Genomic DNA, 13,814 nt, shown 5'->3' with positions numbered 1-13,814 from the left:
AAAAAAACATTGATGCTTTCATATATCCATACAAATAACCTTAAACACTGGTGGAACCCTTCTACATAAACTGATACTTTTATGATACTGTAGAAATAAAGTTACACGTTTGAATTATTTAACATGATACATTTTTATATATAAGTATGCAGTAGGGAAATATAAGAGTGTTGGATGCTGACCTGCAATTCAGCTGTTTTTTCTGCGGTAGTATATTAATATTTTAATATTCAATATATATTTTCAAGACATATCCTGAAGTTCATATTTGATTTTTTATTTTTTTTTACTTCTCACTTGGGTATAGTCTCACTGATGTAAATTTTAACTTCCTGAATAAGCAGCAAGTCACCCTCAGCAAAGACTTTGGATCTTGTCCTTGGGATCAGACTCACCTTTTTGCACCACCCACTCATTAAGCATAATCATGTTTCCTGATTTTTGTTTCAGAAACTACCCAATTTTGGACCTTACCTGGAGCAACGCAAGAAGATAATAGCTGAAAACAAAATTAAACTGAAGGAACAGAGCATGACTGCTGTGCTTCCTGAGAAAAAGTACTTCATTCCGAAGAAGCCCATTCCAGCAATCAAGGTAATAAAAATACGTGCTTACACATAAGAAAAGATCAGTCATCAGGCAGTTGACCTGCACAGTCATTTCTAACAGTTTGAGTTGGTTATTATGGCTTTTAAGCTTGTTAAAGTGCATCAAAGACAACTATTTATGCAGACTTCCAAGCTTTTAACCAAAATCAATGGGAAATTGAAACACGTGTACAGGTGTTTCCCTAATGTTATTTTTCAAAACTGAGATACTCAGGCAATGCAATGGTAATTGTAGAAAAAGGCATGGGTAATGCCTTGAATAACAAAGTAAAACTGTTAACAATTTCTTTCAGTTTGAATGCCATACTATTGGCTCAGGTTTGCCTGATACATTTTGATTACTTACGACGTGCTAAATGCCTCCATCTCTCACGCAGGATCAAAGGAAAAGGTTGGTGTTCAGTACATATGAAAGCTGTGTCATAGGTTTTCAGACTGAACTTTCAGAGCTGGAGAATGTTTGTCCAAGTAGCTGATCCACTGTCTACAATGAGTAAATGTCAAGGTGAAAATAAATTGCATGACCCCATCTACTGCATAATCCATACATTGGAGCTTTTTCCTTCCCTTAGGTAGCCAATAACTGTCAATAAAATGAATGTCAGAAGCTAATTATTCTACGTGTTCACTTTAGGCCTTACTTAAACTTCATGTCTGAATAGGAAAAAGAAGCAAGGATTTTTTATTTTTTTTTAATCAGGATTCTTATGTAGGCCCTTTTATATAGCAGTGAGAAAATTCCATCTGTTGAGTTTGTTGACTGTCTTCCTCATATACATGAAAAGATCACATATCTACAGATAGATAACTTACACTGTGTGATCAGACCTGTAAGAATTCTTGCCAAAATAGGCTAAACATAAAATACAGTATGAGCAGTGCTCAAAATAATCCATAATTCCCAAAGAATTTTGCAGTTTACCAACACAGTATTTCAAGCTTACTGGTAGAACTGCAAAACCACCGAAGGATAAATTTCGAGTCATCTTCCTGTTTAAGTTATAGTTAATAGTTTGTTGCTTTCTCAGGTTTTTGGGCTGCTTATTTTGGTTTATGTCACGCTACTGAAAATCACTCCCCTTTTTTCCCCCCACTGTGATGAGCATTTTCAAAGACTACTTGACCTCAGAGGTTTATGGTTCTGTTCTCTTTGCAGGGAGAGTATTGATGTAGGAAAAAAGAAAAAGAAGAAGCAACAGCCAATAACTGCATTTTCAATGAGATAGCTTGCTTGTGAAAACAGCAGAAAACCAGAAAGCTGATACCATCCAAAAGCAAATAAACTGAATGAAGGAAAAGGTTTAGCAAAGGGAAAAAACAGACATAAAGACTTGAAAAAAACATAAATAAAAAGTTGAGGTCAATAATTCATCAAGCCTAACTCTAGGTACAAAAGCAAAAAAGAACCAAGTAGTAGGAGATAGATTAAAAAGAAGAAAAGAGGCCCTAGTGCAGGGAATAGGAAAATGAATTCCCCAAACAAAAAACTTTTGTTTATAAAGAAATTCAGTACTTCTGTGTGGTGTCTGTGATGAGCTTTTCAGCCAGAAACCTCAGCCAAGTTAATGTCTTTCTCATACCTTCATTTAAACAAGACTGAAAAAAGGCTGAAGCAGTTAGAAGAAGGTAGGTACCACCAAAGCTGATTCTTGACAGTCTTTCAGTCTGACCATCTCTTTAGAAGGGAATGTTTTAACCTTAATGAGAAAATCAGCAATGAGAGATTCCCACTAAGAAATAGGAAAATACCTGGGTTTTGCTTGAAGTAGGGAACTTGCCATTACAAAGGAAGGTTTTAATAAAGTTCATTACTGATAGATCCATCTGTGATTATATTGGAGAGAAAATCTACCAGGAAGATTCAGAATATTCATTAAGGAACCTGAGTGAAGCTTAATGAAAAAAAAAGTAACTTATTTGATACCCTTCCCTGATCAGGAATTCTCCACAGAGAGAGGCAGAGGAGCTTGGACTTGAGTGATTTATTTGTAACTGTCCAAGAAGTATTCACATATAGAATTACAAATCCCAGACTGTCTCCAAGCTGTTCTGTCTTGGCTGACCCTCTAGAAAGAGGTGAGAATACATTTTGTTAGTTCAGACTGGGTAGGATATCAGGGGTTGCAAATGATCAGCTCTTACAGCTAGTCCCAGCCTAACTCTAGTTCTCTGGAGCAGTGAAGAGGTATGCTTTAAAACTGATCAGACCTGAGAGATAACTGTCTTTGAAAGCACTGTGTCCCCTGCTTTGGCTGGTTTTATTTTTGGAGCATTTCTGCAAATTTTCTGATGCCTGCTGAGAACTCCCTCATCTGTCTAATCGGCTGTTGGGTTGGTGATATGTAAATTCCAACATTTGTCTATATTCTACATGCTGCCAAAATGCCCTTTTTAATAGATTTTTAAAACCCTCTGTGATTATCCAAAATCTAATTTAATTTTTGGATGGCTTTTCCCATGGCTTTTCTATTTATTTTCTCTATTTTTCAGTATTAATTGAAACTGAATACTTTGATATTCAGCTGAGTTGTTTCTTCCTTCTTCACTTGACTGTAATATCAGAATTTCTGCTGCATGTGGGTATACGCCCTGGATCTTTTGCATTTTTGTACAGCTCCCACAGATGTATTTGCCTACATTGGGTTGCTTCCTTATTACTTTAGTTTCTTTCCTTAAACTTTCCTGTGTTTTTTCCCTAATAATTCACTTCTTTGTCCTTCAGGGCCTATACCATAATACTTGATCACCATTTTTCTGCTTATTTCATTTCTTCCTTCTTTACTCCACAAGTCTTGCTGTAGAGATTGCCCTGTTTGTTCAAGCACTCTAGCATAGCACTGTTTGTCATGTTAGCTAGGGCATGACACATTGTTCCACCTGGTAGAAAATATCCATAGAGATCCTCAAGCTTAAGTTGCTTGTATTTGAACTGTTTTTCACCCTTGTGTGTACAGATATGTTTACATGGTCTTTTGCACATACATATATGCAAGTCTTTTTATGTTAGTGCCGTAAGCACCAGCGGGAAGCCAGCACCTTGTTGAGGCATCTAGTCACATTTTGTTCAGTGCTGTGCATAATCAATAAAATCCTCTTGAGAGGTGAGATACATTGATCTAGGCACAGCAATGTTATGCCATAACAGCATACCATTTGGATCCTTCCTGGCATGTAATCAAATGTGGAGCTGTCGCCAATTTCAGGTGGAACTGTGTATGTGTCTCTGTAACATATGTAGCCATAAGGCTGCTTCTCCAAAGTATTTGCTCCAACATGAATCAGGACAATAATCTCTCCTGCAGTAGCCCATAATAATCCCATCTCTGTCACAGTACCTCAGACAATATCTCATTACATGCGACAATTTAAGCAAATTTAGTCTTCAGATATGGGAAGAAATCCCGAAGTCTGAACCTCATCTTTCCCTCCCTACTCTGACTGTAGAAGGACTGCATCAAGTGGTTCTGGAATAGGATAGGATAGGATAGGATAGGGTAGGGTAGGGTAGAGTAGGTTAGAATAGAATAAGAATAAGAATAGACTAGACTAGACTAGACTAGACTAGACTAGACTAGACTAGACTAGACTAGACTAGACTAGACTAGACTAGACTAGACTAGACTAGACTAGACTAGACTAGACTAGACTAGACTAGACTAGACTAGACTAGACTAGACTAGACTAGACTAGACTAGACTAGACTAGACTAGACTAGACTAGACTAGACTAGACTAGACTAGACTAGAATAGAATAGAATAGAAACTGGAACAACTGTGTATTCCAGATCATGGCTGATTAATATAACAACAGCATTAGAGTAGTTAGAGTCCTATTTTTTTATCTTAGCATCTTGCTAGTTTGCAAGCACATTAAACAGCATCATCTCTAAATCAGGAAATTGAGACACTTCATTAATATTTTTCTAAACATTGATCATTGTATTACAGCTCTTGTATTTTTTCTTTGTTTAGCCAATTTGCAATCCCACTTCATGGCTACTTAATTTCAGAACTCTGCTGTATTACAGGCCTATAAAAACATAAAATTTACCAGCTGGGGTTTTTTTATTTATTGTCTCTCAGTTTTCATGAAGAATTGTGTTAGATTCATGAGGCATAATTTTCATTGCAGTAGCCCTATTGAATTAGTAGGAAAGTTTAATTTGAGTTATTTGTTAATCCCTCTTTACTAGTACTGCAACAGTTTTACTTGCTTTACTGAAACAAGGCTTAGAGGTCCCTAAATCCCAGAGCACATTTAACAACCTTTTTTAACTACTGGCAAAGCATCTGTAATCTTTCAATGTAAAGTTAGTTTTAATGAGATTACACATTTTTGTTTGCCAGTTCACTGTAGATTGACCTTAGTTGTGTACCCTCAGAATCTGATGACTTTTCCTTCTTTAATCTTTTCTTTTCCCTAACATTACTTCTTTTCATCTCTCTCTCTCTGACGGTACCTCAATTTCATTACCAGAAAAGAACAGGTGGAAGGCAGGTATCTCCCTAATGGAGATAAAACCTGGTACAGAGAGTCATTTACTTTGTTTGCAATGTTTCATCCCCTTGCCATGCTCTCTATGTATCTTAGTGAGGGCACTTGTGCAGAGACCCTCGTTCTTTCACAACCTGTTGAATCCTGCCCAAACACCCCATAAATAATAACAAACAGATACAGTACTTGGGATCAAGCACATAACTTTGCTATAGAAATGCCAGATGCTTTGTGGAGGTTTTTATATTCTTGGTGGTGAATCAACTTCAGCATTTGTATGGTGGTCAGTGATCCCTCGCAGAGCCAAAGACTGAGGGTAAGGCCTGTCCGTAGCACAGACTGCTGGTCACAGCTGGCGACCTGGGCTCCCAGTAAGCTAACGATTACCCCGCTACCCCTACCTGCTCTTGCTCTCAGCTTCAAGTGCATGAAGTTCCTAGCCAGTGAACCTTTCTCCTGAAGATAATGTGACGTGCAAAGTGTTTTACGGTGACTCAAAAAGTGCAATAAAAGAATGTGTTCCCTTTGAAGTTGCTGTGTGGGATGTATTACCCACACCGTGTATGGCTTTCTGATGACCTAATGAAAGGCCTGCGATGTTCGTAGTCTCTAGAGCACCACGTGGGATTTTACAGTGTGGTCTGCATGAAGATGGACACAACATGGCTATGAGGAGCCATACCTGAACAATGAATTCTATTTGCAAATATAGGTTTACTGATATGATGTCTAATGAAAAGCTAATAGTCATAAAATGCTCAATAGACTAGCATTAAAAATGCAGCTATACTAATAAAAAATGTTAAAATAATGTCCTACTGAACTGATCTGCTCCTTGTGCATACTCAAAACCACATCTGCCTAGCTTAGTGACAAAATGAATTAGTAACATAAAACTAATGGATTCTGCTCCGATTCTCTCCATAGCAACTGAATTCCCTGCCAGTTGCAGTTGTAGGACTAAATTCTTCTCCCAGTTTGTTCAACACAGTTTTGTCAAGAAGAGTGGGACAGTGCAGCAGTAATCAAAAGGAGCACTTTAGGTCCCTGAGATTGCAAAGGTGTAACAGGACAAAATTTAACTTCCAGCTAATTATTTTTTTTTAATTGCTGTTGGTAGTGAATAAGCTAAAAAGAACACAGCTTGACTTTCAGAAACTGGCTTCTGCTTGCAGGTCTGGCAGTTGGCAATAAAACATTATACTGTAAACAGTGCACATTTGATCCGGAGGCCATTTGAGATATACTAACTGTGGAATCCCATAGTGCCATTTTAGACAGTTGCTTTTTGGAGTGAAACTGCACTTTAAACAGTGAAAGCTGATTATTTCTTGCTGTACTGTTTATTTAGTTCCAAATGTTTATGATTTGATGGAAACAAGAAGCTCCAAGATAGCTTCAGATGCTGTAAAAGAGTGCACCTGCAAAACATTTTTTAAGTACCATTGCTTTTTTAGTCAATAAAGTCTTGAAACTTTCCAAGTGAATAAAGATACAGTTTTTGCTTGAGAGAAAGAAGTGATTAAAGGAGCCAACACCCAGGAGCATAAATGAGCAGTAAGTCATTGACACAGACTTTTGAAATCACTTTCAGGCCTTTAAAATGCCATCCTCCTCCCTATTTGGGATTCTAAGCCCCCAAAGGTGTATTCTGTGAGCTGTGAGAAGGGAGACTTGGTTATAAATTCAGAAATCACCATGCCATGTGCATTGGTTTTGTTATTCTCTTTGTAAGTTTGTAGATGAAAAAATCTATTTTGAATATGTTCTAAGCAATCATTTCCTGGGCTAACTAATGCTATCCTAAACATTGGATATCTTCCTTTTGCCCCCTCAGCTGCTTCTCTGGAAGGCTATTAACTGCCTCACTCTTTTTTCATTTAAAAAGCCTTTTATAATTTCCAGCTTTAAATTTATTCATGGCTGGTTTATGATCATGTTTTCTTGTGCCAGCATTGTCACTTAAGTTAAATATTTCTTTCCCTCCCTGATGTATATATAAAGAGACATCATATTCTGCTCTGCCTTCATCCTGGGCTAAGCATCGTCAGGCTCTTTTTGTCTTCTGTCATAAGGAAGGCCCTTCATCCCATGATTATTTGCCTAGCCCATCTCTACAATCTGCTTAAAGTTTGTGGGGTTTATTAATATCCAAATAATACTTAAAGAATACAAATGTCAATCCAGAACCTCCCTGAGAAAATTCTTAAATACTCATGCTGTTTAAACATCTACTTTCATTAGATTAAAAAGCTCTTCACTATTAGGAATCTCCCCATGTTGATAGTTTTACAACACCAGCAGGCAGTGAAAAGGTACTTCATTGTACGTTGTACAGGTTTTACATCATTTCTTCAAATTCTTCAGTGCACAAACCAGTACTTGCAGACGACACGTGCATTTGTGACATACACTGGAATGTTTGGGGGCTATATACACTTAGCATCGCTCAGGGCAGTAGATCACACAAAGACACATGTATTTTGAAACCTGCAGCAGGTATGATACAGACAAACCTACATGAAACTTGAAACAAGCTAGAGCTGATTACTACAACTACAAATTTTCAGCTGATCCGGAACAGTGAAGAGGCCTGAGAACTATAGCAATCTGAAAACTGCTGAGCAATTTCCCATAAATACACAAACTTTCCTCACTAACATATAGAAATGAAAATACAGGATTGTGAGCCATTCTTAAGAGATCACATTTGATTTAGTTACTGTAGCTCATCAGTGGAGGCACAGTAAAGGGCTGTGTGTTCAAGTCTAGCCCTTTGCCATACCAAAGTAAAAAGTATTAGCTGAAACACTTTCATGGTAGTTAATTGACCTTTTACAGTGGTTTAAGCAAACAGATTTTACTTCAAATTTGCAATGAATTTGGACCATGTACATAATCAGCTTGCACAGCTCTACTGATGAGTGCTAACTCATTAAAAGTCGTGATAACTTGCTCACTTACAGTCATCTGTCCCCATTCATCTGGCTGCCTTTAGCAATATGCCTTAGCTGTTTTATGCTGCAAGAGCATTAATGTTCTCTACAGGTTGCAGAGAAGAACTGGAAGGCTTTTAGCATGGAATACACGCAAGTAAGGTATTTGACATGTCAGCAACTTAGAGGTTTGGCAGAGAGAAAACATTTGAGTGTTTTTGGAAAAAGAGAACAGTACAATTTCCCTGTCCTTCTGCCTGGGCTTAGGATATGGTTGAATTCCCTACCTCAGCAGTCATTTAGAACAACTTCATGGATCCCACCACTGCATCCAGTGAACAAATAAATTTGGCTCATTGCATAAAGATACTGTTGTAATTTAGATGCTGAAGGCCAGGCAAGCCGCAAAGTTAAAACTTGGCTGACATGAACGTCAATCATTCATTCAGTTCTCAGCAGATTCAGGAAGATAAGTTTGGACTCATTTTTGCATTTAATTCATGTATCAGGCCTTTCCTTTACAGCTAACAAATAGGGTAATACAAAGCTGTGTTACACTATTTCTCTGATGTAGCATAAGAATAATTAAAGTTGCTTAGTCTGTTTGAAAGTAAGGCTGCCCAAAATAAGATATTAAATGAAAATTTAATAAATTTAATAAAATTTACTGTAATCTATTTCTTCTGCAATGAGAATTGAAAACATAAATTATATAGGTTAAATATCACATACTACTACAGACTTAAAACAGTTGCTAATCATTTCACAATAATTTTTTGACTAGTAGGAATAAGGTAAATGTTGCTTCTTAAAAAATATTGGGAAACAGAATGCAGAAAGAAATCCTTATCATGTTCTTGGTGATGCCAGACCAAAGTTAAACACTTCGAAGCTTAAAATTCTGGTCAGACTTGTCTGTGTCTCATATTTGGGTTGATCTTGAGCATTTTTCAATTGACTTGGATCAAATTCCATAAACAAAATGATAATGACTTCTTGGTTTATTACAGTAGAATGACTTTAAAGACAGTTCCGCTCTCCTATCACTCAGTGAGACTTCTCTAATACTTAACAAGTATACCCCTTTTTAAAGCAAAACTAAAATGTATTGTTGCATCATAACCTTTGTTTACTGAAGCCAACTTTATCTTAACAATGTATAATCTTTTGCATAAAATTGAGCATGTTTTGCAACATGGGAACTATTGTAGAAGTGTGCTTAGTAAACTTACACAATATTCAGGCAACCAATACAGTGCCACAGAGTGAATCTTCTAAAAAATGTAGTCATGTTCATCATCTGTGCTACAGTTCCACAAGTTAAACTAATTTAAATGAGGAATAGCTGTAGTCCAAGCAATCTGAGACTTGTCCCAGCTCTACCAGTGACTTGTGAAGCTGAACTGCAAGGGAACTGTGCAGTTTCCCTTGGTATAGAGTGGAAAGGGTTTGCATCAGGTAGGTCCCCAACAACTCCTTTTAGAGCGCATATCTTTCTCTTGTGGTAAGTACCCATACGCTCTTCTGCCATACACCTTTACTTTTGCAGCGCAGATGTGTAAGGTTGACACCACAAATTCCTCCCAGTGAAGTTAACAGAACTGAATCAAGACTTGCAGGGTTAGACCCACAGCTTACATCTGTACAATATCTGCAGTAAACTGATGATCATGTCATTTGAGCGTTTTACTAAAGAGAAGAAAAAAGTTATTGTTCTCTCAATTTATTTGATCATGGCCCTTTCTTTTCTTACTCAGAGTTCTTAAATCTGTGCTATGGAGAAATGAAAAAGGATGAGCTGATTGTTTGTAGTATGTCACTCCTGTTTTCTGCCCCATTTTGTTCCCTGAAGTTTCACACAATAATGGCACATTCAAAATCAACTACTAAATGTGCAACATGTTTTTAGAACATGTTTGTATAAAAATACATACTTCTAGTGCTGTCTACATTCAAAATGTGCCCGTATGGAGCACTCTTTGTATTTTGCAGGAGGTATGAAGGTCAGCAACTTGGAAATTCATAAGGAAAATCCTAAGCATCATCAAAATGCATGGCCAAATCTTCCATATTAAAGGACTAGAGAGTAGCACAGATATAGAAGCTGCTTAGGTATCTTCTAAATGAGTCGATAACTTTTTTTTTCCCTAGGATGTAATTGGAAAAGCACTACAGTATATTGGAACATATGGTGAGCTCTGCAACAGAGAGCAAGTTGTGGCTCTGATTGACGAGGAAATGTGTATCAACTGTGGCAAATGTTACATGACCTGTAATGATTCTGGCTACCAGGTAAGAGTGCAGCTGTAATTAGGAGAAAGGCACAATGAGTTGTCTTTCTGCTGCTGGGAAGAAAGAATCCACCTTCTGTTAATGAGCAGGTGGTAAAAACAGATGTCTAAAATATTGGATTTGAACCTCTACATGCACCCTGGGTACGTCGTGCAAGCCCTGCCTGAGGTGCTTGTGCAGTAGAGAGAACACTGCCCAGCGTGGCTTCTTCCGGAGGGCTCTGCAGAGTGTACCCACCTTGCTGGCTTGCTCTGGGTCACTCTCCCAGTCTCTCCATAACTGCTAGTGGGATTCTTTTTAAGGGGACTAAAATGAAGGAGAGCCAAGTTGGATGGCAGTGAATGCAGTTCTTTGATGATTTTCAAGCACATGAGGGAGAAAAGGAAGAATTAATCCCTTCCCACCAAGGGAATGTGGGGAGACAAGAGTTGTTCTTATTGCCAAATGCTTTTTAAGAAACCTAGTCCTTGTTCCATCAGCGTAACTGAACTTGAACGAATTCCGGTTTCAGGCAGGTGGGTTTTTGTTTTGATCTTGATTGAGGTACAAATCTTTTCTTCAGGATAGCTGCCAGGCTTTAGAGCAGCAGGTCGAAGTTTCTAGGAAATAATTGTGACCAGAAAATAGAACAATTTTGAGCGGGGGCTCCTGTTTGCAGCAAAGTATTTCTCTGATTTCTGCTCAGTAGAATAACATAAATCGGATGCAATGTACCAGCATTTCTACATGCCATTCCTTGCCATGTCCGCGGGAGCTGATGGACTGGTCTGCACTAAAACAGGCAGTACAGGACTGTTCTTTTAGAAAACCAAAATACAGTCTAGCATAACCTCCATGGAATCCAGTATGCAGTAATCAATAACTTCTACATGAAATTTTTTTCCAGTCCTCCCAGTTGAGAAGTTTGTCAGAAACAAATACTTTAACCGAGCACTAAGTCTCCTCTGAACACCATGACCTTTTGTTTATCCCTAATTCAGTCTAATCAATAGTAGATCTGATGAATTTAACTATATACAAAGAATGAAGCCTTCTCATTTAAAATCAACTCTTGCAATTAAAACAAGTGTGTTAGAGCAAAGGTAGACCTGTTTCTTCCACTGATATGAGAAAATTAATGCTGCCTTTATTCCAGATTAGATTACTACAGTAGCCTTTTAACTGTCAAAAATTCTTCTTGACACTGCAATCTTCACCTCTTCTCCTTCCATCATACGTACCAGTGAAGGGGAGGATATAGCCCTTGGAAAGCAAAAGACCATATTTTTGTTTAGTAAAACTTTCTTTTCTATAACTTGAATAAAAATCAGCACCAAAAAGCCAAAGTTTAAAACCTGAGGAGGTTTTCTAAGCACAAAAAATGTTTTTTCCTTAATTATTTAAGGAAATTGAAAAGAAATAAATTGCAAAGAAATCACATCTCCCTCTTCAAAATAGCATCTGCTTTATGGTTCACTTTGTTTCAGAAATACCCATGCTGCTCTACAGAGCTGTCACCTTGTATGACTGCAGCAGAAGGGCTTTCCTTAATTTAAAGTTAGCACTGGAGTCCTGACTTCCTCTCCCTCTTTGAACTCCCTTTCAAGATGTGCATTGCTTTTAGAGAGAACCAGTCCTTCATAAATACTCATAAACCAAAGCTCTCTGTGCTCAAGTGAAACTAAAACTCCTAGATTCAGGGCAGTTAGTACCTACTTCATGCCCTTACTGATTGCTACGGCAGTTTCTTTGTTTTCCGAGTAGTGAAACCCCAAATGCTGCATATCAGCCTTTGGAGCCAACCTGCAGCACCACCGTCTTGTCTCCTCCCAGCTCCCCCAGTTGCTGGCAGTGGTTAGGGAGATGTGGCAAGGCACAGCTTGTTTGCAGAGAAGCAAGAGTTCAGCTTTCAGGCCTGATTTTTTTACTTCCTAAGACTCTTAAAAGTAGATGCTCAGGGGCAGAGGGGGGGCTATTTTTTACTTTCCTAAGCTTGTTGCAAGATACTGAAACGTTTAGCTGTTGTGTGATACTTTTGTTTTTGCTTTTAATTGCCATTTCCATTACATCAGGAGCTTATTTCATTGAGACTGCAATTGTTAATTCACATTCAAATACACTTATCACCCTAATTGGTAACTAATACAAGCTCTGCCTGCCCAAAACTCAGATATTCCTTTCGAAGAGTTGCAAAGGAAAATAATCATACAAGGCACAGCATGCTGTGTTTTTCTTCACTATTTATTAAATTAGTTTGTTTATACTGTGCCGAAAATAAAAGTCAAAAGAACAGATTGCGGCCAGCGTTGTGCTGAAGCCATACAGGCATAGTCTGGTGTCTCCTCTGAACCAATAACCCTGGTAAATTACTGTCTCACAAAATACTTCCTTCATGCAAAGGAGAAATATTCCTCTGGGACTTTAAACACCACAAGCCAAACTCCTCCTTTTGTAAGCAGTCTTTGTGACCTGTGAGCTTTCACCGAGGCAAATTTGGCCCATATTTCTAATTTTAAACTGTTGGGAGAGGGGGATTGTTTTGTTCCCTGCCAGTTGAACAGTTGCTATAGCTGCAGTGCAGAATCACACCAAGATGTCTCCAAGTGCCGTAGCACGGGAAATGCAGCCACTAAAATTGGAGCAATTTTGACCTTTTCCATGCGTGACATCAATAACGTTTACTCCTGTTCACAGGCTATCCAGTTTGATCCCCAAACCCACCTGCCCACGGTTACTGACAGCTGTACAGGCTGCACCCTGTGTCTCAGCGTCTGCCCTGTTATCGACTGCATCCGCATGGTTTCCAGGACAACCCCCTACGAACCAAAGCGCGGGCTGCCCTTAGCCGTGAACCCCGTGTGCTGAGGTGACCGGTCCGACAGCTAATGTGAACTTTACATTTGTTGGATGCAATTGATTTACTTCCTAATTAGTCCTTGAAAATCTACTCTTATAAAAAAAAAAATGCTATATTGATAGTCATTACAATGAACACTCTTTTCCAATTATTATTTTTACAATTAAGTTCTGAACTTACAGAAAGGCACGGCTGTCAGTTGTTCTCTATTTGAAGTGTAACTTTCTCCTTACAATTCATGCTGTAATTTCAAAATTTCTCTATAGCCTTTTTAATCTCTATGTATTTTCTGGCTGTAAATATAATTAAGAAAGCATTTTTAATGAACTACAAATCAATGTACAAGCTAACTGTTTTCAAGGAGGCATTTTGTAATTAAACATTACATTTAGTTTTAAAAGAGTTTCTTAGAAGATGTAATTAACTACATAGCATTCAAACAAAGCAATGTGGCTTCTATTTTTCTATGGAAAGAAATGAAAGGGAGTTTAAAATAGGATTTAAGAACTGGACTAATCACTTTCAACTACTACAGCATATGGTAGTGTATTTTTATAATCCTTTCTAATTCTTTCTCACACTAGTCACTTTATAGAATAAATTTGCTGTGCACTGACACATGCTGGACTCTTCAGATTTGTGTGTTG

General features: G+C 37.9%; 1 protein-coding gene across 1 annotated transcript; it reads left to right on the top strand.

Annotated features, from left to right (window-relative positions):
* Positions 1-450: 450 nt before the first annotated feature.
* LOC104273272 (dihydropyrimidine dehydrogenase [NADP(+)]-like) lies at positions 451-13,175 on the top strand (the record flags this gene model as incomplete). Its single annotated transcript, XM_009868541.1, has 3 exons — positions 451-594; positions 10,191-10,331; positions 13,005-13,175. Coding segments are annotated over 3 exons (456 nt in total), but the record flags the coding sequence as incomplete, so codon positions are not given.
* Between the last annotated feature and the right edge of the window lie 639 nt (positions 13,176-13,814).

This window comes from Apaloderma vittatum, unplaced genomic scaffold (genome assembly GCF_000703405.1).
Source record: "Apaloderma vittatum isolate BGI_N311 unplaced genomic scaffold, ASM70340v1 scaffold30794, whole genome shotgun sequence".
NCBI lineage: Eukaryota > Metazoa > Chordata > Aves > Trogoniformes > Trogonidae > Apaloderma > Apaloderma vittatum.
Note: the sequence above shows the minus strand (reverse complement) of the source record. Positions and strands in the feature narration are given on the sequence as shown.